This window comes from Thamnophis sirtalis, unplaced genomic scaffold, assembly GCF_051295495.1.
Source record: "Thamnophis sirtalis isolate CommonGarterSnake01/CBP01778 unplaced genomic scaffold, rThaSir2_p1.2 scaffold_5, whole genome shotgun sequence".
Lineage (NCBI taxonomy): Eukaryota > Metazoa > Chordata > Lepidosauria > Squamata > Natricidae > Thamnophis > Thamnophis sirtalis.
Window position 1 is genome coordinate 34,219,363 of NW_028261385.1, and position 21,697 is coordinate 34,241,059.

Here is a 21,697-nt window from a genome sequence, read left to right on the forward strand (position 1 = left end):
TTCTCACCTTAATGTTTCAGTATGTTACTGTTTTTATACGTTGGAAACTTCCTAGGAGAGTTTGATTCTAAAGTGATCTATAAGCTTTAAACAAATGAATGTTGTTGGATTATATGGGTTTATTGATTGTCCAGATGGCATCGGGCAGTGTCAGAAGTTGAATTGCTCATTGTCTGCTGCTCAAGTCTATGAGTTTCTTCATAGTACTTTTTGTGGAATTTGTGTTTCTGTATAAATATTCCTTTTTCAATTTTTTTTAAAAAAAACAAGGACATATTTTATATTCATATATATGTTTCATGTTGGAAGAAATATCCATCTGGTTCAGCTGGGAGAAAGACACTGGAAACATTGAGGCTGATTGGAAAGATGGTTTAATGATGACGCAAAACCACCAAGCACCTGGTTCTCTGGTGCAGGTGAACATGGAGTTGAGAGTGAAGGGTATTGTATCTTCTCTTGGGTTTTGAACTTGAGCTTCCTGTTCCTGTGCAAGAACATGTATTCTATTGGCTGTTGTCAGACTCTCATGGTGCCATGTACAAATCCTAGGAGTTTGTCTGAGCCAAACTTGGTTGAAGTTTGGCTGATGCAATGTTCTTAGGAGATGTAGTAGGTTAATCCTATTACATCCTGGAGGATCATGTCTTAATTCCATCACCCTGAAGCTGAAGGTCTTTTATTTTGTAGATAGTCTGGCCCAGTTTTTAATGGGCACAAAATATCTGCTGGGGGGAGGGAGCTGGGCTCTGGTTTTCTGTCTCCCTTAAGATTTTTATTTCTCTTTTAGGGGAAATATTTTATCCTGCCTTTTTACAATATTTCTCAAAAGATTTCATTCTTCTAGGAGGGGGTAGCTTCCCACACATATATATTCCATTATCTCTTCCTTTTAATACAGTAACTGTATTATACCTGTGAATAGCCATGCAGATTTGCAGATGATATCCATCTAGGAGATTTGAGTAATTATCTTCAAGGAGTAAATCTTATTTCCAAACAACTTTGATAAGCCTTGAGTATTACATCAGATGCATCAGTATAACTTTCTACTGTGTCATAGTGTGATATATCCTACATATGAGTGGGGAGAGGGGAAAATCAAATACATAGAAAAGCACAGTATCTAGAAGTACTGGTGAGTTACACCCTTAAGTTGAACTGAATGAACTGAACAGAATAAGCAGTATCATGCAGCAGTTGAAAGGGCCAAGAGCAAAGGAGATAATTTCATTATACAGGTAGTCCTCGACTTACAACAGTTCATTAAGTGACCATTCAAAGTTTCAATGGCATTGAAAAAAATAACATGACCGTTTTTCACAGTTGTGACCTTTGCAGCATCCCCATGATCATGTAATCAAAATTCAGATGCTTGGCAACTGGTTCATACTTAATGTCTGTTGCTGTTTCCCAAGGTCATGTGATCATCTTTTATTTGTGACCTCCTGACAAGCAAAGTCAATGGGGAAGCCAGATTCATTTAACAACCAAGTTACTAACTTAACACCTCCAGTGATTCACTTAAGAACTGCTGCAAGAAAGGTCGTAAAATGGGGCAAAACTCACATAACAAATGCCTCACTTAACAAAACAAATTTTGGGCTACAATTATGGTCATAAGCCAAGGACTACCTCTACTCTTCACTGATAAGATCACTTCTAGTGCTTTTAAAAGAATCTATAGAAGTCAGGGGAGGTGCATTGCAGATTCTAGAAATCAAGCCATTCGGGAATGATTAAAGGAGCCAGGCATGTTTAGCTTGAGATAAATATGATAAGTATTGATGCATTAGATGCATCAATAGATAATGATACAAGGACGGAATCCAAATAAGCAAGACTTATCTTTTATCACTCTGTAATAAATGGGTTTACAGTGAAATGGTTCAAGTTCAAATTAGCAATTAAAGAGATGCGGACTATTTTGAGCTGGGCAGTCATTCTCTGTCCTTGAGAATTAAAGAGTTCACAGATGTGTGATACACACACACACACACACACACACACACACACACAGGATTTGGAGGAAGGTCTGTTTAAGGAGAAGAGGTGATATAATCAGATAAATCAAAACAATTATATCAGAATAGCCAATTTAGACAGTGCTATTAAATTCAGTATTATGTTTTAAGAGTAATTTATACATTTCAGTCCTCAAATAGTTGGTTGAAAGATCTTTATGAATGGATTTCTAGAAAGAGAGCAAATGGTAATGTAGTAGTTCCCAAACCTGAATAAATTACTCAAAATTTAGGGGGGAAAAGGGTTTTTTATTTTATTTATTTATATCCCACCTCTATAATGTTTATGTATAACTCAAGCTGGTAAACATATCCAACACACCTCCCCCCCCCACAAACAACCCCGTGAAGTCATTTGGGCTGAGAATGACTTTTTTTTTTTGCTAACAACACAAATCCATTACCCAAATCACAACTGGGACATTTTAATAAAAACTTCCTGAGAAGTGGTAAAAAGGACTTTCCAATAAGTGGTTTTGGATAATGAAGAAAAACAATATACGAAGCAGTGGGGTAATGGGTAGCATTTGGAAAGACAGAATCTACTGTCCTTTCCATTGGCTGATCTACTAAATAACTTGAAAAATGATTAAGGTATGGATTTTGTAGTATTTGTAAGTAAGCTCTACTTCATCTAATTAGAGTTTTTACATGGAGAAATAAGATGTCAGGCCTTTATGTTCCTTTTAGGATCTTTGGCCTGCCACACTCTCTATTATTTCACTATGCTGTTTCATTAGTGTAGTAATTGGGAGGGGGGAATAGAAAAAAGTAAAATGGTAGAATGTGTTGTTGTCATTCTTTTCTAAAAGCCCAAGGTCATCTTTTGTCTCCGCACCTCTGCATCTGACCGGAACTAGATGGATGGAAATGCCAGTGTGGCTGAAAAGGATTGGACCATGTGATGGATTTATGGGTGTGGGGATAAGATCATGAACTTTCAACTGGGTGAAATCCCATGAAGTTTTAGAATTGGGATTTCCACAGATGTGCCAACATGTCTGTCTTATTAAATTGGAACTTTAAGGATAGCTCTGCCTTGGACTCTGATTTAATTCTGCATGATATTTGGAATGCTGACATAAGGTTTGAAACTCAAATACTTATGGTTCCTTACAGTGAAACTGAGGAGGGAAAAAGACTCCTGACTCCCATCACCTTTGCTTTGATTCTGACTTCTAATGGCTGTTACACAATAGAGGCCCCATTACTTATCTGGTCTGTGGTATAGTTTGCATCCATGTAATATCAATGTGGACTTTGTTCTAAAAACTGAAATTGAATACATATGTAGCAGTTTTGAATGTCATTTAAATTTGATGTGGAATAAAACTCTATGGACTTTCCTCCTTTAAACAAAACATAAACATCTGTAAAATAAATTATGATTTCAGAGGAAAAAGTTCATGGTAGTTTTTAATAATTACAATAGGGAATAGTGCTCACAATGTCTAGTGTTGTTGTGTGATTTGGGTAACTATGACTTAAGTCTATAGAGAAACAAGTAAACTAGAGTTTTTTTAACTAATTCTTTCCAGACCTTGTTTGATTTGCAGAAGACTTTGGTTCTTTCACTATGTTATAAATTTATGAGTTAAGGGCCATATAATATCTATAAATCTCATTTAGTGCTTTGACTTTTTCCTGGCTTAAATAAATCTCAGAAGAGATGAAAATTGCTCTTGTGTTTCTGTATATATGTGAGTAGGGATCTGTAAATAGAATAAATTAAATAGTTCTTAAATATAAATTTTTCTGAACAATTTTTAAAAGAGAAAAGAAATACAATGCAGACTAATTCAATGACAACCTGCATTTAAAATGGAATTTTGGTGTAACATGCTACCAAATATATTGGATTAAAAAAACTTGCTTTTTACATACATCTTTTAAGGATATGCATGACAGATATGTTATTGAAGATTATTATTAATATAGACATGATGCTGGGACCTAGGGAATTAGAGAATAAATTTAATACCAATAACTTGGTTTTATGCCCTTTGTGTTATGACACATCTAATTTTTATTTCAGCAAAATAAAACATTGTCTTTAAGTGTCTTAGCGATATCTAGTTTCTTTTGTGATTACTCCCACTATTATTTGTTACTATTATTTTAAAATTTATTCAGTATATTCCATATTTAATTTCATCCCTTGCATCTGAGAATAGTATTTAGAGCAAAATAGAGCAAAAATTTGCTCTACTTAAAACTTTGGAAAGATATACATTAATTTTGAGGTCTTCTGATACATCTATCTAAAATTACAAATTATTCAAACAAATTAAAGAACTGTAATTTATTTTAAAGTAAAAACCACTCTTCTTTGTGTACAGAGGAGTTAAAAGGAACAAGGCAGCCCAGGAGACCAAAGCTGTTCTTTTGGTTTGTGCCAAACAATTGAGTAACGTTGGAGGATAACTTTTTAATAAAACATTTGAAAGCAATAAGGTACCCATGCAACCTATATTCAGTTTGGAGCCCAAATTGATGTATATCCATTAAATAATTAGGTATTGTTTCCTCTCAGAAAGTTAGAATGTTAGAAAGCTAATGCGTGGGATTTTTTGTGTGTGTGTGTGTGTATGTCTCATAATTAAGCATCTTATTCTCTAGTGATTTTTCTCTGGTGATAATGAGAATGATACGGAAGTTTGGTCTCTTTTAGATAAGGTACATTCATGCTAGTGAGTACTATGAGAAATATCTCTGCAATTCCATGCTCATTTTGCTGGGCCTAAGTCCAACTGCAACATAATTTTTCATAGATTCTAGAATTATTTATTCTTTTGTTATTTCATATTTCCTGCCGGTGAAACTTTGAATGGTCAAATTATCAAATCAATTATAATCTTGTTCAGTTTTGTTTACTGTGCTATTTTCCCCTTTAGCAATATGTTTCTAGTATTGGCAGACTCACTTTAATTTTGATTCAATAAATAAATACCTTGCATATATGTTATAATAGCATAAAATGTCATCTTGTAGTAGTTCATTGGGATTCTGGTACCTAGAGCAAAGGTTTGACAGCACATGGTGCTGAATTAGCTGATACATTGAAGCAGAGGTGGACAACCTGTGGCAACTTTATGACCTGTGGACTTCAAGTCCCAGAATTCCTAAGCCAGCATAGAAAGTAAAATTGCCATAGTTGACCACCCCTGCATTAAAGTTGCCCTTTGACAGTAAAGTTGCACCTGTCCTGTGCAGGATAGCCTGTCTTCATGGGATGGATTTCTGTTGAAGTAACACTGCCATCATGTGGTGGAGCGTTATGGGACTGTCATTCCTAGACAATACATTTATTCATGAGGAACTTTTCAAGATTTCACCCTTTATGAGTTTCAGGTTTTCCATTTCTCCCTAAGAAAAGGGAAAAGCACTTTTGCTGTTTTTTCTTCTGTGCATCTTATTTATTTATTCTTTCTCTCTTCCAAAACCTGACTTTGGTTTTAATGGTTTCCTGCTTTTTGTTTTTCCTGGATTCCTCTGAGAATCTGCTTGATAAATAATTCCCAGACAATGTTAATCAAACATTTAAAAGTTGGAAGTTTTATATTTTAAAATTGATTCTTGAACTTCAATAGTTAGATGTCCAGCCATTCCTCTCTCTCTTTCAGCTTTTGTTTTGGTAAGACTTATTGTAATAGAATATTATAATAGAATATAATAGTATATAATAATGGTATGGATTTGTGTTTTTATTTTTTTAAAAGAAAGAAACCCATGAGTTTTAATGTTTGATGTTGTCTCATTTCAATCTTCCAAGTCTCAACAGGAACCTCCTAAATAAAAAAAAATGAAGGTGCAGTTGCTTCTTTACACATATGTATTTACATAATTTTAATCACAAAATCTTTTCTCTGAGCTACCAAAACATTATTTAGTAACAGAATTTATGCATCTTGAAGAATAAATATTATTCATTAAATTATTTAATATTATCAAGTAAAACAATTTTGTAGTTGATTTCTTATAGCCAATAAAATAGAAGAAAACTAGACTTTACAGGCTAGAAACTTTGAAGTTACACATATTTTCTTAGCTTTATCTACTTTACTACAATTTGCATTTTATTGTAGATTTCTCACTGGCAAAGCAAAACAGTTGTAAAATATTCATATTTATTACAAATTAGTATTGCATATACGTACTTGGACAAATGAAATTTGGTCAATATAAACATTCAGAAACTGAATATCGTAGTCAAATTTTGTTTTCAGTATATATTGTAATAATATAAACAATTATAATAGATGAAAAGCTTCAGAGGTATTAATCTGTTTTCATTACTTTGGGAAAAGATGCATTTCATAGTAAATATAACAAATAAATTCATCCATGTCAGGATAATAAAGTGTGGATCAAACACTCCATGATCCTAACAGGCCTTCCCACAGAAAACTAGCCATTAATTGTTTTAATTTTAGAAAACAATTAAAAGTAACATGGTTCCAATTACCTTTAATCGCTGATCATAAACATCCATCACCGATACTGCTGTTGTGTTAGTGGTAGGTTTACTCTTTTGTTGTTTATATTGTTCCTAGCTGAGATTTAATTTTATGTTATTAGCCTAACAGAGTTCTTTGGGGCTGGGATGTATTATAAATACAATGAAGAAAAGAAAGGAAGTACTTCTTTACATGTACAATATTAAGGTTAAATATGGGCATTGAGCTTAAAGCCTCATACATTCCAGCTGAGAACAAAGTCCACTGCTCACACAATAAAGAGCCAGGATGTTTTAAAACAGAAAGGATCTATCAGAATCAGCAGTATTAAACCAGCACACAGATTAGTTCCGGGAACCTTTTAAGCTAATATTTAACTAATAAGTTACCATAAAGCAAAGTAGGAAGATAAAACCGAATGTCCCAGGGTAAAAAAGTCAACAAAATGTGGGTATTCATGTACTCATCCATTCCACATTTATTACCACAGAAACTTCTGGGTTCGTAGTTCATTAGACCCATAGAGAATAATCTTGCATATATCGTATCTATGCAGGCTGTACACCTATATGTCATGTAGCTGATGAAGCAGGTAGTGAAATAGAGGTAATGATTCATATGCTGTTCTATAAATTGCAACAAGTTTATTTATTTATTTTGCTGCAAAATAGAGCTACCCACCCAGAAATGGCAAAGATTTCCTTGCTAGTGCAAATGTGCATGTAAACTCAGATGGGTGTAAATCAGTGGTTCCCAACTTGGGGCCCACACCCCACAGGGGGGCAATTTGATTTTTAATGGGGTCAATTGAATTTTTAATGGGGAGAATTGGATTTTTAATGGGGAAAATTTGAACCTTGTTTAAACCAAGTTAATGGCCTTTTAGGTTTCCTCCGCATGAGTAGAGTTCACTTTTTGAGTAAAGTAAAAATTATATGTCATGGGGGGGGGGCATCAGGGTTTTATAGACGCTTAGGTGGGGCATGGTTAAAAAAAGGTTGGGAACCACTGGTGTATGAGGTGAAAATAACACTTTAAATTAATCATGAAAACAGGATGTGACACAGTAAAATTAACAGAAATTATGTGATCTGAGAAAATTATTTTATATCAGTTGACTTTCCAGATCTTTTCAAAGGCAGCAGTGAAAAGTAAGACACACAGCTGTAATCTAATCAGAATGTAATATGTAAGTGACTGTGACAAGATCTGCCTCTTTGAGGAATGGATGCAACTAGTTTCAAAAGCTCAAAAGCATTCCTATCATTAGCTAGTTATCCAGGACTGAAGATAAGAGAAAAAGAACAAAACAAGAGTAGAAAAAAAAAATTGCAGGAGAGCACATTCTGGGCCAAAGTCATTGATGTGTACAGGAACTGAGATAGTAATGAGTCAGGACTAAGAGGAAAAAGCAGTAAGAGCAAAGAGATAAAGAAGCAAAGTAATCAAAAGAAAGCAAAAAGGGTGTGTGAGAGAGGAAGCAGCACAACTGTAAGAAGCAGGAGGCAAAAAAAAGAAAAGAAAATAGTAGATAAAGATTTCTGCTAAAACACGCCTACACTGTGTTGAAATAAAAATCCCTCTGGTTTAGTTCCAAGCTGGGAGAAAGACCCTTGAAACATGGAGGGTGATTGGAAAGCTGGTTTATTGATGAAGCAGAACCACATGATTGTGGTTCTGGGCAGCTGACAAAATGGGGTTGAGAGTGAGTGGTTTTTTATACTTTCTTTGAGCTTCGTATATGAGCTTCCTGTTCCTGTGCAAGAATGTGTCCTTTAATATTCTATTGGCTGTTGTGAAATTCATATGGGGACATGAAGGGGCTATGTAGGGGTCATATATAGGCAAAAGAGGAAATGCAAATCCTAGGTATAAGTATAATCTTTATTTTCATTGTACTTAAATACAACGAAATTGGTTTTAACCTCACTGGTGCAAAATTATAGCAGAAACTAAAAAAGAAAAAAAAAACCTAGCGTGTGCATGGAGTGATTGTCGTTGTATTTAAAAGTCTGACAGCCCAAGGATAGAAACTATTTTAAAGCTGTTTGTTCGGCTGGCTATACTTTGATGTCTTCTGCCTGATGGTAGAAGTGCAAAGAGACACTGACCGGGGTGTGAATCATCTCTGAGTATCTTCCTTACTCTGCTAAAGCAGCGAGACCTGGCTATGTCATCCAGTGGTGTCAGAGGGCAACCAATGGTTTCTTGTGCCGAATTGATCACTCTCTGTAGTGCCTTCCTGTCCGCAGCTGTTAAACCAGCATACCATACTGTAATGCAATATGTGAGGACACTTTCTATGGTGGACCGATAGAAAGAGGTCATCAGTTGTTGTTATACCTGATTTTTTCACAGGACTCTAAGGAAATGAAGTCTCTGTTGGGCCTTTCCAATCACCAGAGATGTGTTGTTTTTCCAGGTGAGAGCTTGACTCTTCCAGATACTTCTCTACCTTTTGTTTGTATTTCTGTTTAGCTGCCTTAATGCCTCTTCGCAAGTTTGCCCTGGCTTCATTGTATTTGTCTTCGTTTCCTGTCTTGAAGGTGGCGTTTCGGGCTCTCAGAAGTGATTGTATCCCTGCTGATATCCAGGGTTTACGATTACTGTAAACTCTGATGCGCTTATTCACTGTTACATTGTCTGTGCATGTTTTAATGTATGAGAGTACAGTGTCAGTGAATTCTTGCAGCTCCAAATGTTCAAATATACTCCACTCAGTAGTCTCAAAGCAGTCCTGCAACTGGCAGAGTGCTCCCTCTGGCCAGATTTTGACAGTTTTCAAGACTGGCTGTATCCTTTTCCTAAGGGGGATATTCTTTGGGCACAATAGCAGAGAGATGTGGTCAGATGTACCCAGATGGGAGAGGGGGATTGCTCTATATGCCTGTCTTAAGTTTGAGTACATATGGTCTAGAATATTCTTACCTCTGGTGGTACACTGCACATACTGCACAACATTAGGGAGAACAGACTTTAGACCAGCTTAATTAAAATCCCCAGCCATGACAAAAGCTCCCTCAGGGTAAGTTTGCTGCTGCCTCTCGGTGATATCATATAACTTAGAGAGCGCTGTGCTAACATTTCAATCAGGTGGAATATAGACAGCAGTGATAACTATAACAGAAATCTCTCTAGGTAAATAAAGTGGCCGACAAATGACAGTTAAGAATTCCACATCTGCAGAACTGTGTATAAGCAACTCTACTGTTAGTACACCAGTTATTATGTGTGTAAATACCCTTCACCTTTGCTTTTATCAGAGTTTCTGTTTCTGTCAAAGCGGTGTGTGGTGGGGTTAGTTAGCTCCACTGACTCATCAGTGACGTACAAGTGGATGAAGCCAGGTCTCTGATGATCATCACACAGCAGTCGCGAATGAGCTTATTCGCTGCCATCCATAGCTCTAGTTCATCAGTTTTGTGGACAAAGGATCTAGAGTTGGTTAGAAAAATGCTTGGTAATGCTGGTCTGTGAGATGCTTTTCTGTGCTAATTTTGTCAACCTCTGGCTTATTGTTTATCTGAGTTCCCAGGTGGAAGTTTGGACAGCTCTGTGGGTGGTGCAATGAAGGGGCATGAACTGCTCTGGGCTGTATCAAAATATACAGTCTTGAATGGATTACCTAATCTGCATATCTAAAAGGTGGCCTCCTCAGTTTCTGCTTGGGGGCAGGGAGCCTGAATCTGCTTTCTCTGTCTAAAAAACATGTTTTTCCATTTCTCATTTAGGGCAATATAATATTCTGCATTTTTTAAATATTTCCCAAAATATTTCATTCTTTCAGGGGGAGGGGTCCCCAACCGATTGCAGAGACTGTACAATATTTCTTGTTCATATATTTAGATGCCGCCAATAATATCAGTAACATGTGAATGAGGATTTATTTTACTTTCATTAATAACCTTTTGTATGGCATATTAATCACCACCCCATAACAAAAAGCTAAATCTAATAAAATTATCACTCAATTAAATATAGTTGGACACTCTTTTTGTAGAACAGTAAAAATTTCACTTGTTCCTTCACTTGGAGGTTAAGAGCCTGTAGTATAGATTGTTTTTAACCTTCACTTGTTTTTCCATCCTATATTTTTATATTCTTGTTCTATCACTGTTATTTGTGCATTTTTATTTGAATATTGGAGAAGGGTTGGACATACATTTAGTAAAGAGTGATAATAAATAATGCTTTGAACAACTCATATTGCTATGGTCGGCTTTGTTTTGAGTGTTGGGGAAGAATGATTAATTTGATTCAAAAATCGGTTTCAGAGCAATTTGTGGGTGTTGGCAGAATTTATAGATGATTAACACATAGATCTATAATGCTTCCTGGGTGATCTTAACTCTTTGGTAAGCATGATTGGTTGTGATTTTCCATTGCATTAACAAAGAAGGGAGGTATTCCAGCTTCAAAGATTGTATAGTTGGGAGAATATCATATCCAAGATTTCTTGCAATTGCCTGCCAAACCTCTTTCTTTGGCTTTTCTTGTTAGACCTCCTATAGATGCTCTTTGTTTCTGGTTTTACATTTTCTCAGATTCAAATGAATTCTAAGATCTACATCTTGATTAGGATGAGAGCTCTAGCTTCATCAGTCCAAATAATTTGATGAGTTTGGGATGACATCATTTTGATAATTTTTTATTTCTGTTTTTCTTGTTTAATAGAAAGAAAATGTTGGGAGTAGGTTGGAGTGAGATAGGAAACACTAAGCAATTACATTCAATTACATTTGCTAACACCAACCATTTATTTTCTTTCTCTTCTATAGAATAGAGCAGGGATAGGATCCTACCGGTTTAACTACTGGCTCGCTACGTGCAGGTGCACAGTTTAGAGAAGATTTACCTTCTGGATTACTACTTGGGAAGGAAAACAGCTGAGGTGCAGCAATCCAATCTGCTGCACGACTCAGCTGAGAAGATAAAGGTTCATAAAGTGCAGGGGCAGGCGGGCGGACCCACTTGCTAATGGGAGCGATCGGTTCACTCCCACCTGATCTTCAGAGCTACCGGTTCACACGAACCGATCCAAACTGGTAGAATCCCACCCCTGCAATAAAGGCACAGAGATATAGGAGGAATGTGAGAGTTGGGAATTTTGTTAAGTGGGACTAAACTGACAGGATGCCATTCCCTCACTCATATGCATCCTTTTTGTGAGCTCAAGTGTGTATCTTTAATTGGTAATAATTTAAAATAACCTTCATACATGAAATAACCTTCATCCTTCTGCTATTCATTTGTTCAAAGCATTCTTAGAATGTGGTAGATCTAACAATGAATAACATTTCAGGAAATGAACGCCAAGGGTCTAACAGCTCTTCCTCAATTGAGACATCATATGTTAACCTTGTGTTTGGTAAACAAAAGATATAAAAACGCCTCTGCATGATATCATTGCAGACTGTTCTGGACATAAGAAGAAAAGATCTTACTGTGTTTGCAGCTGCTTTCTTTTCTTTTTTAATAGTTTCATTTTAGCTTTCTGTGTGGCCCTTAACTTCAGCTGTTTATTTAAATTGAGCCAAAAGACACTTTTCTAGAAATGATTTATTAGTTGACAAAACAAGGGAGGCTGAAGTACAAAGAACTTTAGGAGTCTGGTGGTACTGTGCTTTCAGACTTGTGTTTTTGTTCAAAGGAAATAAGAAGCATATTCTTTAAAAAGTTTGAAAAGGAGGAAAGCCTGCTCTTACAATTGACTCCAGATTCTCTATATCCCAGATCATCTTCAGAAGAAGCAGCCTTGTCCTTATGATGATGTGTTCTACTTCAGCTTCCGTAGGCCTTAATCGGTCTTTAGTGAATCTGGAAAATGCCTACTTAGGATACTCTGCTTTATTAGATTCGCCTATATGGTGAGGTTGGCCACATAACAATTGATGCTGTGTTAGAATTATTCCTAACAATAACAATAGCCCTTAACAACAGCACTTATAGTAGACTTATATACCACCCCATAATGCTTTATAACTCTCTCTGAGCCTTTTACAAATGTCAGTGTGTTGCCCCCAATAATCTGGATCCTTATTTTACCAACCTCAGAAGGATGGAAGGCTGAGTCAACCTTGAATCTGTCAGGATTGAACTCCTGGCTGTGGGCAGAGTTTGCCTCCTATACTGCATTCTAACCACTGGGTCATCATGGCTCCTAATTTATCCTAATGCCACCATAATACCTATCAGCCTTTATTTCTATATTGTGAGTACATTATATCCCAGTGCATAAGAGGAGTTAGGAGCAGTCAAGACACTTCAGAAAGGAAAGAGTAGCCTTTCAGAAGTGTACAAAAACATGTCAATTTGAACTGTTTCAAATTTGAAAAGCATTATCCTGAGCTTGAAGCTGTTGTTTTGCATTTGACACATGTGCTTTGCATTCAAAACAGGGGGTTTCAATAAATTTGGAGGCTTTTTGAGATTAATACTGAGAGTTCTGAACTCAAAATACAGCTTTAAAAAAAACTCAAAAGACTTACAGAATTATTGTGTTAGTCTACTTTGAATGCAAAACAACTGAGCTTGAAATGGGACATTTACATTGTTAACTATTTCTGATGCCATTCTTGTTGAGGATCTTTCACGGATTTTATTGTAATTTAACATTGAATGTTAATGAAATTTATGATTGAAAGTACATTATTTCCCCAAGCTCATCTTTTTAAAAAAATAAATGCAACCTTATTTTCAGGGTTCTCTAAAACTGATATAGAATAAAAAATTTAATCAGCACAGGTATTTTTTTATTTTTTTAAAAAAAATAATAGAAAAAATGTTCAGACTATTCAAAATGTTCAGTCTATTTTTAAAAAGATGAAAAGCTACAATAAAATATAAAGAGAAGGGTGTAGAAAATAAGATGTCCTGATGTGGTGAGTGTAAAGCCCTACCATGAATTAGGGACAAATTGAAAACAGACACAATAATTAGCTATCATGACAGCATATGGCAAACAGATGAGTTTTGCATGCTTTAGTTCTAAAACTGGGTTTATTGCTATTTGATTACCATTCTCTCTACTCAATTACCTGTCCTCATTAAACTCAGAATTATTTCTGAGGAGATGCATTTATAAGAGCATTTTCTAAGAGAACCCACTGAAATCCCATCATTTGGATTCAATGCAATATTCTCAATATTTATTATATAGAGATTTTATTTGTAGCATGCTCATGTTTATTAATGCAAAAGTACTTATTACTGGTATATTTTAATATCTTGATGTTTATTCCAAGAGGAAATCTATGGTATGTCTACAAAGGTTACACTTGGTCTCATTTCCAAATATTTTCCATCTGTACTTTGGAATTGATACTATTCACATTATACCATAGACAAGTAACTAAAGAAACACGTCATTTGTTTTTAATATGAATTGTGCACTGGGATACTGTGTTTCCCCGAAAACAAAACAGGGTCTTATTTTGTTTTGACCACCAAAATAAGTGTTTGGCCTTATTTTAGGGGAGGTCTTATTATTTTTGAGGTACAGGAGACGGAGAGCGTGGTCAACTCATGGCTGCTACTTTGTTGCAATATTTTCGGGGAGGGCTTATTTTAGCGCATGCGATCAAAAGCCCGGTTGGGCTTATTATCAGGGGAGGCCTTATTTTCGGGAAACAAGGTATAAACCAATATTAATTCTTTCAGTGGAACCATGAATCAATTATAGTTTCATTTTGTCAATTCTTGAAACATTCTAACTGGATTGATTAGACACATGATCATGTTGTAGTGACATCTGATAAAATCTGATTCCGTTACATGAACAGCCAGTTGCAACAGGACTTTTCCAGTTATCTGCTTGCAGGGAAAGAAGGGTTTGAAAGAATGTCCTAGACCTAGAGCATTGTTTCTTAAACTTTCAAGAACATCAAACAATATCTATTTATGAAGAATGTAATGACTTTCTATAAAAAAAAGACCAATATTGAAACAGGCAAACTTTAATAATGCTCTTTATTTTCTTTTATATTTATATATCAATTAAAAATCTTAATGAGAGATATGAGTTTATTACATATCTGATAGTATATTTCATTAAAAACTAAAATGAGATTTGTTTTTAATGAAGTCTTTAGAGATAGAAAATATTACTTCTTTAATCTTGACTGCACTTTTTCATTTTAATGCTTGTTCTGTTCCATCTAAAAGTCTTCTAATGGTGCATTTTTCATTTGCATCAGTCAGTGTGATCTCTAAGGAGAATGATGAGAATATTGAGTAGTAAAATTAGATATATCTAAACCCAAGAAGAACTTATTTGGCTCTTAGGATCGTTGGGCAGAAGATCTTTAGATTGTTTGGGGAGCACCAATGTCCCTGCAAAGGATAGTTCAAGGAACAAGAGTCTAGAGCTCTCGTGAACTTTGTTTTTACAGTTTAAGTGCACAGTTACCTCTTTACTTAAAAGATGGTGCCTTAGTATGTCCCATTATTTTCTTACAGCTTATCTTTTTATATACAGTAATATGATTTTACATACTGACCACTGTCTTCTGAGACTATTATGCTGATGCAGAGTTGGGCTTGTAAAGTGTCATGTTGATCCTAGAAGATGGATGTAGTTCTTATTACCAATATCCACTCAGGCCTTTTGACATTTGTAAAACAAATTTAGTTTATGACACGGGTGTCAAACTTACACTGTCACGTTACCACGTGATGTTTTGCGATGTTTTTCCCATTCACTGGGCTGGGCGTGGCCTGCACAGAATGCATCCAACTCACAGGCCACCAGTTTGACACCCCAGGTCTATGAGAACTACAGCATACCTAGGGGTTTAAATTTGTAAATTTCAAAAAAATAAACTATGGAGGGCTATTGAGTTTGATTTTTTTATTTATTTTGCAGCATTGGTAATTACTGTTCATATCATGAACAATGACTCACATTTTTATTGCTTTTCCTTTCATGATACAAGTGATCTCCACACCCTTGTAAAATAAATATGAACTTTGCGTCTGTCCGAGGATCTGTGAATCTACCTAGCTGTACTGTATTGTGATTTATATTTTAATTTGCTCTATTGCTTATGCTTCTTTCCCCGTACTTTCTTAAAACTAATTTCAATAACTACAAGTGTTTTTGTTCTCACAAAATAATACTGTCTGCTTTTGAACATGGTAATTATTTTGCTTCCTGCCTGTTAAATTCTTCACCTCCTTTATGTCATGGGCGAAGTTAAAAGGGACAGTTACTATATTTCCTTCCTTCCCAATTATTATAGAAATTTGACCTGCTGAGAGGATTTGCTGCTTTGGCAACTTATAAGTTATCTTCCAGCTTTTATTATTTACAGAGGGTGTGTTTGCACCACATGCCTCTCGATCTGCCTGACAGCAGTGCTGCTTGTTTCCCCCTCTACGCCAGAAGTCAAGTTGTGAACTGTACTAATTCTTTGCTGACTGTCAGAGAATAGCCAGAAGTTGCAGTCTTTTATTTCCATTTTAAATCCAGAAAATTAAATAATGATCAACTTCCTAAAAACGGTTTTCTTTTAAGCAAGGAACATTAAAATAACTTGTGTCCACACAAGAACATCCTCTTTGGATCCCTCCGTATACACGCTGGAAGAGACTTCTCCAACCTAATGTTTTCTGGATTTAATGCAAATGAAACTTCTAGAATTTTCAGCTAGCATGGCCATGTTTGGATAGTTTATAATGGCTTGCAGACACTTAATGGATCCATGTCTTAAACCTTGGCACATGAATTTTATATGGAAATTCTTCCATACATTTTGTGATAAATTTTAAGCTACACCAGTGGTTCCCAAACTTGGCAACTTTAAGACTTGTGGACTTCAACTCTGTCAGCTCTGCTGGCTGGAGAATTCTGGTAGTTGAAGTCCACAAGTCTTAAAGTTGCCAAGTTTGGGAATCACTGAGCTACACTATAGCTTTATATGTATTCTTATATTTCCTCCAACCATTTCATCGATGTTTTCACATGACTTCACCTTTAAGGAAACTTCTCTGTTCCAGTCCTGATTCACTAGCAAAGTTGTATCACCTGCTTCCAGATTATTCTGTGGCCTTCTCAAGGATGCCTACTCTCCATTCATGAATTAATACGTAAATGTTTAATAAAAATATGAAACAGCAAAAAGCTATGAGAAACCCTAAACTTAAAAATAAATTTATTGAAACATTATAATTTTTCCTCAGCAATATTAATTAAATTTTTCCTAACAGATTTTCCATATTCTGGATGTATTGTCTTATGTGCGTATACATGGGGAAATATTCTGAAATTTCATTCCTATTTAGTTTTTTTTCCTCTTGATCTTTTGGGTATTCCGTAAAAAGTAATTTAAAAATGTACATTGGTACTCTATCAAATGAACAGCCCCAAATAAGGTAAGGTTCAGTGGTCCTTCTCTGGGAAGTGACCCTTTTAGAAATAAGATAGGTGCCAACCAGAGAAGCAGTTATCAATTCCATAGTTCATGAGTAGTTGATTCTTCATTTTCCTGGAGTTAGAGAAAGTCTTTTAAAATTACTTAGGCCATTTACGTTTCATTTTACTTTGCGGATTTCCTTTAGAAAAGAATCGTGAAAGTTGTTCATTTTACGCAATAAACTCTGTTATAACTCATAATTGACACTGGCCTATTTCTCCAAACCTATGCTCACAATTTGGGACCCGGTGGCTTAGTGGCTACGACACTGAGCTTGTCAATCAGAAAGGTCGACAGTTTGGTGGTTCGAATTCCTAGCACCACGTAACAGAGTGACCTCCCATTACTTGTCCCAACTTCTGCCAACCTAGCAGTTCGAAAGCAAGTAAAAATGCAAGTAGAAAAATAGGGATCACTTTGGTGGGAAGATAACAGCATTCTGTGCACCTTCGGCGTTTAGTCATGCTGGCCACATGACCATGGAGATGTCTTTGAACAGTGCTGGCTATTCAGCTTTGAAATAGAAATGAGCACCACCCCCTAGAGTTGGGAACGACTAGCAATATGTGTAAGGGGAACCTTTACCATTATGCTCACAAATGGTACTAGGCGTGCACTTTTCTAGGTGGAAATTTGAACTGATAGATGTACTCTGAATATCTGTGAAACTTAAAAGCAGACCACTGCAAAGTTTTATAGTGTGTAGCAATACTGTAATGCATTGGTCACAGGAAATTAATAACCCTGCTGTGGGTAAAGATTACAGAAGATTCCTGCCGATTGTATTTGACAAGCTGATGTAAAAACTATTAAATGCTTGTTTAGATCTTAGCTTAAAAAAACAAAAATGGGTTTTCTCAGAAATGAAGGTTTTATTTCAATTCTTCTAATAATCCCTCCTCCCACACCTTCTTTCTTTTTTTTTTTCTTTTAGGTGTGAAGTATCAAACCAGAGGCAGTCCTCTGTAAACTCCCACACAGGGTTGAAACGTCATATGCCAGTATGACTATTAGCACAGATGTACACACTTCAAAGTTCGGCAGTCAAAGAAGAGGAACAGAGAAACAAGATGTTTAGAGCTAACGACGAAACTGCTTGCATGACTACCGCCTTCCAAGAAAGCCTTCAGTTTCTGAAGTTGAAGAATAAGTAAACAGAAACAAGGATTACATATTATATTCCTTTTTATTTCTTTTTAACCACTTGGGATTTTACTCTTTGAATTGACGTGGCCACAAGCACTGGACAGCAATATGTGTCATGTCATTGTTACTTGTCGCTCAATGTTGTGGACCCTCTTGAGTATCGTGGTGGCATTTGCAGAGCTCATAGCCTTCATGAGTGCGGATTGGCTGATTGGCAAGGCCCAACCTGGAAGTTTTCAGGACACAGACAGCAGCAGGGCAGGATCAATGGATCCCTATCGTCCAACCTTGGGGATCTATGGACGTTGCACCAGAATTGAGCACCACCACCAGTCTTCCATGCCTGATACATCTTGTGGCCCCTATGCAGATAACTTCAGTGAAATTGCCAGTGGGTTTTGGCAAGCTACTGCTATTTTTCTTGCTGTAGGGATCTTGATACTCTGTGCTGTTGCATTCGTTTCTGTTTTCACCATGTGTGTACAGAGTATTATGAAAAAAAGTATTTTTAATGTCTGTGGGCTGCTACAAGGAATTGCAGGTAGGTGTGACAAATAAAAAGGGTAGTTTTTACATATGTTTGTAATAAGGGGATTTGGAATACACACTTTTAGATTTCATTTTTGTAAATCCTTTCCTCATGATATATAGCTAACTAGTTCAAAGAAATATTATTAGTGTTTCCAAATTAAAAATGGTTCAATTAGTGGAAACAGCTGCCCAGAATTGTCTTATCTTGAAAAGCAAGAAAGGCTTAGATCTGGGGAGTACGTAAATGGGAGGCCACCAGGAAATCCCAGGGCTCAGATTATTGGAAAATAGCAAATAGACAGTCACTTCTGTGTTTCTGCCAAGAAAACTATGCATATGTTTGATGAAGTCACCATAGGTCAAACTGAACTCATAAACACTTAAATTTTATTTGATGTCAAGTAAGAATGTTTATTCAGATTCATCAGTGGAAAAGGAAGGGGTCATATTCCCTGATTGCACAAGGTCCTGAGGCAGGGACATTATAAGAAGGGAATATTAATAGAAAAACAAATCAGTTTTTATATATTGGTGTTCTTCAATTAAAATCCTTCAGTTTTGAGGACCATTTCATCTTTTTCTCAGGGCAAGTCTGGGTGCAGAATTACTTGCTGGCAACTTTAAGGAACTTAAGTTATATACTGCTTCTTTTTCACTATAGTTGCTTTCCTACTTTCTGATAAATTCATACTTTGCTGGAGCATCTCAATCAGCCAGCTCTGGTTTACATATAGGAGCCAGTCTTTTTTTCTAAGCCCTGATTGCAGCATAATTACACCATGATTCTAGTTGGTTAAACCAAAATAATAAATATGACTTTGCCTAAAGCCAGAAACAGATGGAATGAATCATTCAGGATTGGGGTGGGGACGGGGGAATGAGATGGAAGGGAATGAATTTTAGATTCTTTCGTATTTGAATAATGGCGAACCATAGTTCTTCTATAATCTCTAGGACAGGAGTCTGCAACCCCCCGGGCAACTACTAGGCCTTGGGTCATTTGGAATTGGGTGGTGGAAGTGACAGGCGAGGGCGTACATCCCAAGTAGCGTGAACAGTGGGCATGCACCCTCCATTTGCACAAGTGGTGAGTGTGCATGCCCACTGCTTGTGCAAATGGAGATGCATGTATGGCTTGCAAGCAACTTATGTAGAACCATCCCTTCTCCTCCCCCCAGCCAAGCCGCAAAGCCAGAAAGGTTGGGGAAGTGGCGTTAGTGGGAATCAAATAGGATCTGAAAGTGCAGTAGTCTGTAGATGGAAAGTAACTTTGGGATGTTTGAAATTTAGCTCCTTTGCTACTTACATCATGTCAGCAATCTTGCAGTGATAGTCAAACCAATGGTAATATAAGTGGGTGACTGTCCAAAGTCGAGCTGATGACATATAACAACAAGTCGCAATGCATTAAGTTCTGGTGCTTGCACATGTTTCAAATTGTTTGTCAGTGTTATAAAATGTTTCCTCACATTTATATTGAAGCTTGACTGTTATAGCTATACAGAGATTGATAATGAATTCTGTTTTTATGAAGTTTTTCCTGTGAAATGGAGCTACTTTGTAAATTATTGTTTCCTTTTGAGTTGCTTGGAATATGTTACACTTTTCCCTTCTTGATTGTTATAAATTTCTGTTGGCAATCAAAGCATGAGTGTTTTCAGGAAGGCAGGATCAGTGTAATAGTTCTAGATATGCTTAGTCAAAAGTAAGTCTTACTTAATAAAACTATATTACTCCCACGTACTGTAAGCATGCAGAGTATTGCTACCTAGGTTATCAATTTAAAAAGTCTGTAAATCATTGCAACAGATGCTTTATTTATTCCTTAGAATTCAGCTGGGAAGGAAAAAAATACATCAATTGTTAAACTTAGGCTGTGACTTAGGTGATACATGAAGTGGGATTTATGAAATGATAAAATAGTTGTGCTCTTTTAAGTTGTAATCCATTATCCTCACAGATTGGCATGCCAGGTCATAATGAGCCCACACATATCTTGGTTCAGCCTTTAAGTCTGTCTGCAAATAAATTTGTGATTTAAAAAAAATCCCTTTTGAAATTCTGCAAAGTTTTTCTTTGCTTGTTAGAGAAGCTACAGTTCTTCGCTTGGTAAACAATTCTTTACCCAGATTGTTAAGAGGGGGGAAAAAGAGTTTCAAAGAACTCTGAAGTAATAGAACCATATCATTAAATCTGTAATTGCTGTCTCATAATAAAAACCACTCGACTATTTGAGTGTCTTTGGAGTGTGCATAAGCTGTTTTTGGAGAAACCTGTGAATCAGTTGAAAGATCTGAGAACAAGGAAATCTATTCCTAAAATACTAACAAGAAATTAATTTTAACAGGATTGGTTGTAAATAATAGCTTCCTCTCTTAAGCAATGTTGTTTGGAGCCTCCAGTTATTTAGTCATTTAATGGACTTACCATTTTAAATAGGTACTTAAGAAAATATTAAGAGAACCAGTTTGGTGTAGTAGTGGCTAGAAATTGGAAGACTGGAAGCCAGCTGGGTGACTTTGAGCCAGTCACTCACTGTCATTTCTAGGAAGGAGGCAATGGCAAACTATTTCTGAAAACTTTGCCAAGAAAACCTCAGGGACTTATCCACACAGTGGGAGGGAGGGAAGGAGGAAGGAAGGAAGGAAGGAAATATAAGAGCTTGTAATACAGCAGATTATAGTTTGATGGCAAAACATTTGTAAATCAGCTACAGAACTATGTCTAAGAACTTGCTTGTCTAATTCCAGGGTTTGAGAGCATGTGATCTTCACAGAGAAGAGAAATTGGCAGCTGTAGACAGCAATTTTGAAACCTTAAAGTAAATGAGGAAGCAAGAGTGGTATAATTGTCCCTTCAGACATGACTGATGCTCATGTGATCAATATTTTTTTCTCCTTCATATGATATGACTATGTCATGCTGGCTTTACACTACCCTTACACTAGGCTGAAATAGAATTGAAAAATTTATAGCTGTATGAGGGGACCCAGTCATTCTCTTTGTATTCAGGCCATCACATTAACTCATCATAGGTTGATGTATTTTACATAAAATGATAAGATAGCACAGCTGCTATCACTCCTAGCCCAGGTTGAGGTTTTACTGCATTGTATGAAATCAGCTA

General features: G+C 36.2%; 1 protein-coding gene across 2 annotated transcripts in view; it reads left to right on the forward strand.

Annotated features, from left to right (window-relative positions):
• LHFPL2 (LHFPL tetraspan subfamily member 2) overlaps positions 1-21,697 on the forward strand; it is a 94,457-nt gene that overhangs the window by 58,834 nt on the left and 13,926 nt on the right. For both annotated transcript variants that reach the window (XM_087715612.1, XM_087715611.1), the window contains exon 3: positions 17,828-18,580. In XM_087715612.1, coding sequence (XP_087571738.1) covers positions 18,148-18,580 — 433 coding nt within the window. In that variant the 5' untranslated portion in view covers positions 17,828-18,147. The remainder of the gene's footprint in view (positions 1-17,827; positions 18,581-21,697) is intronic.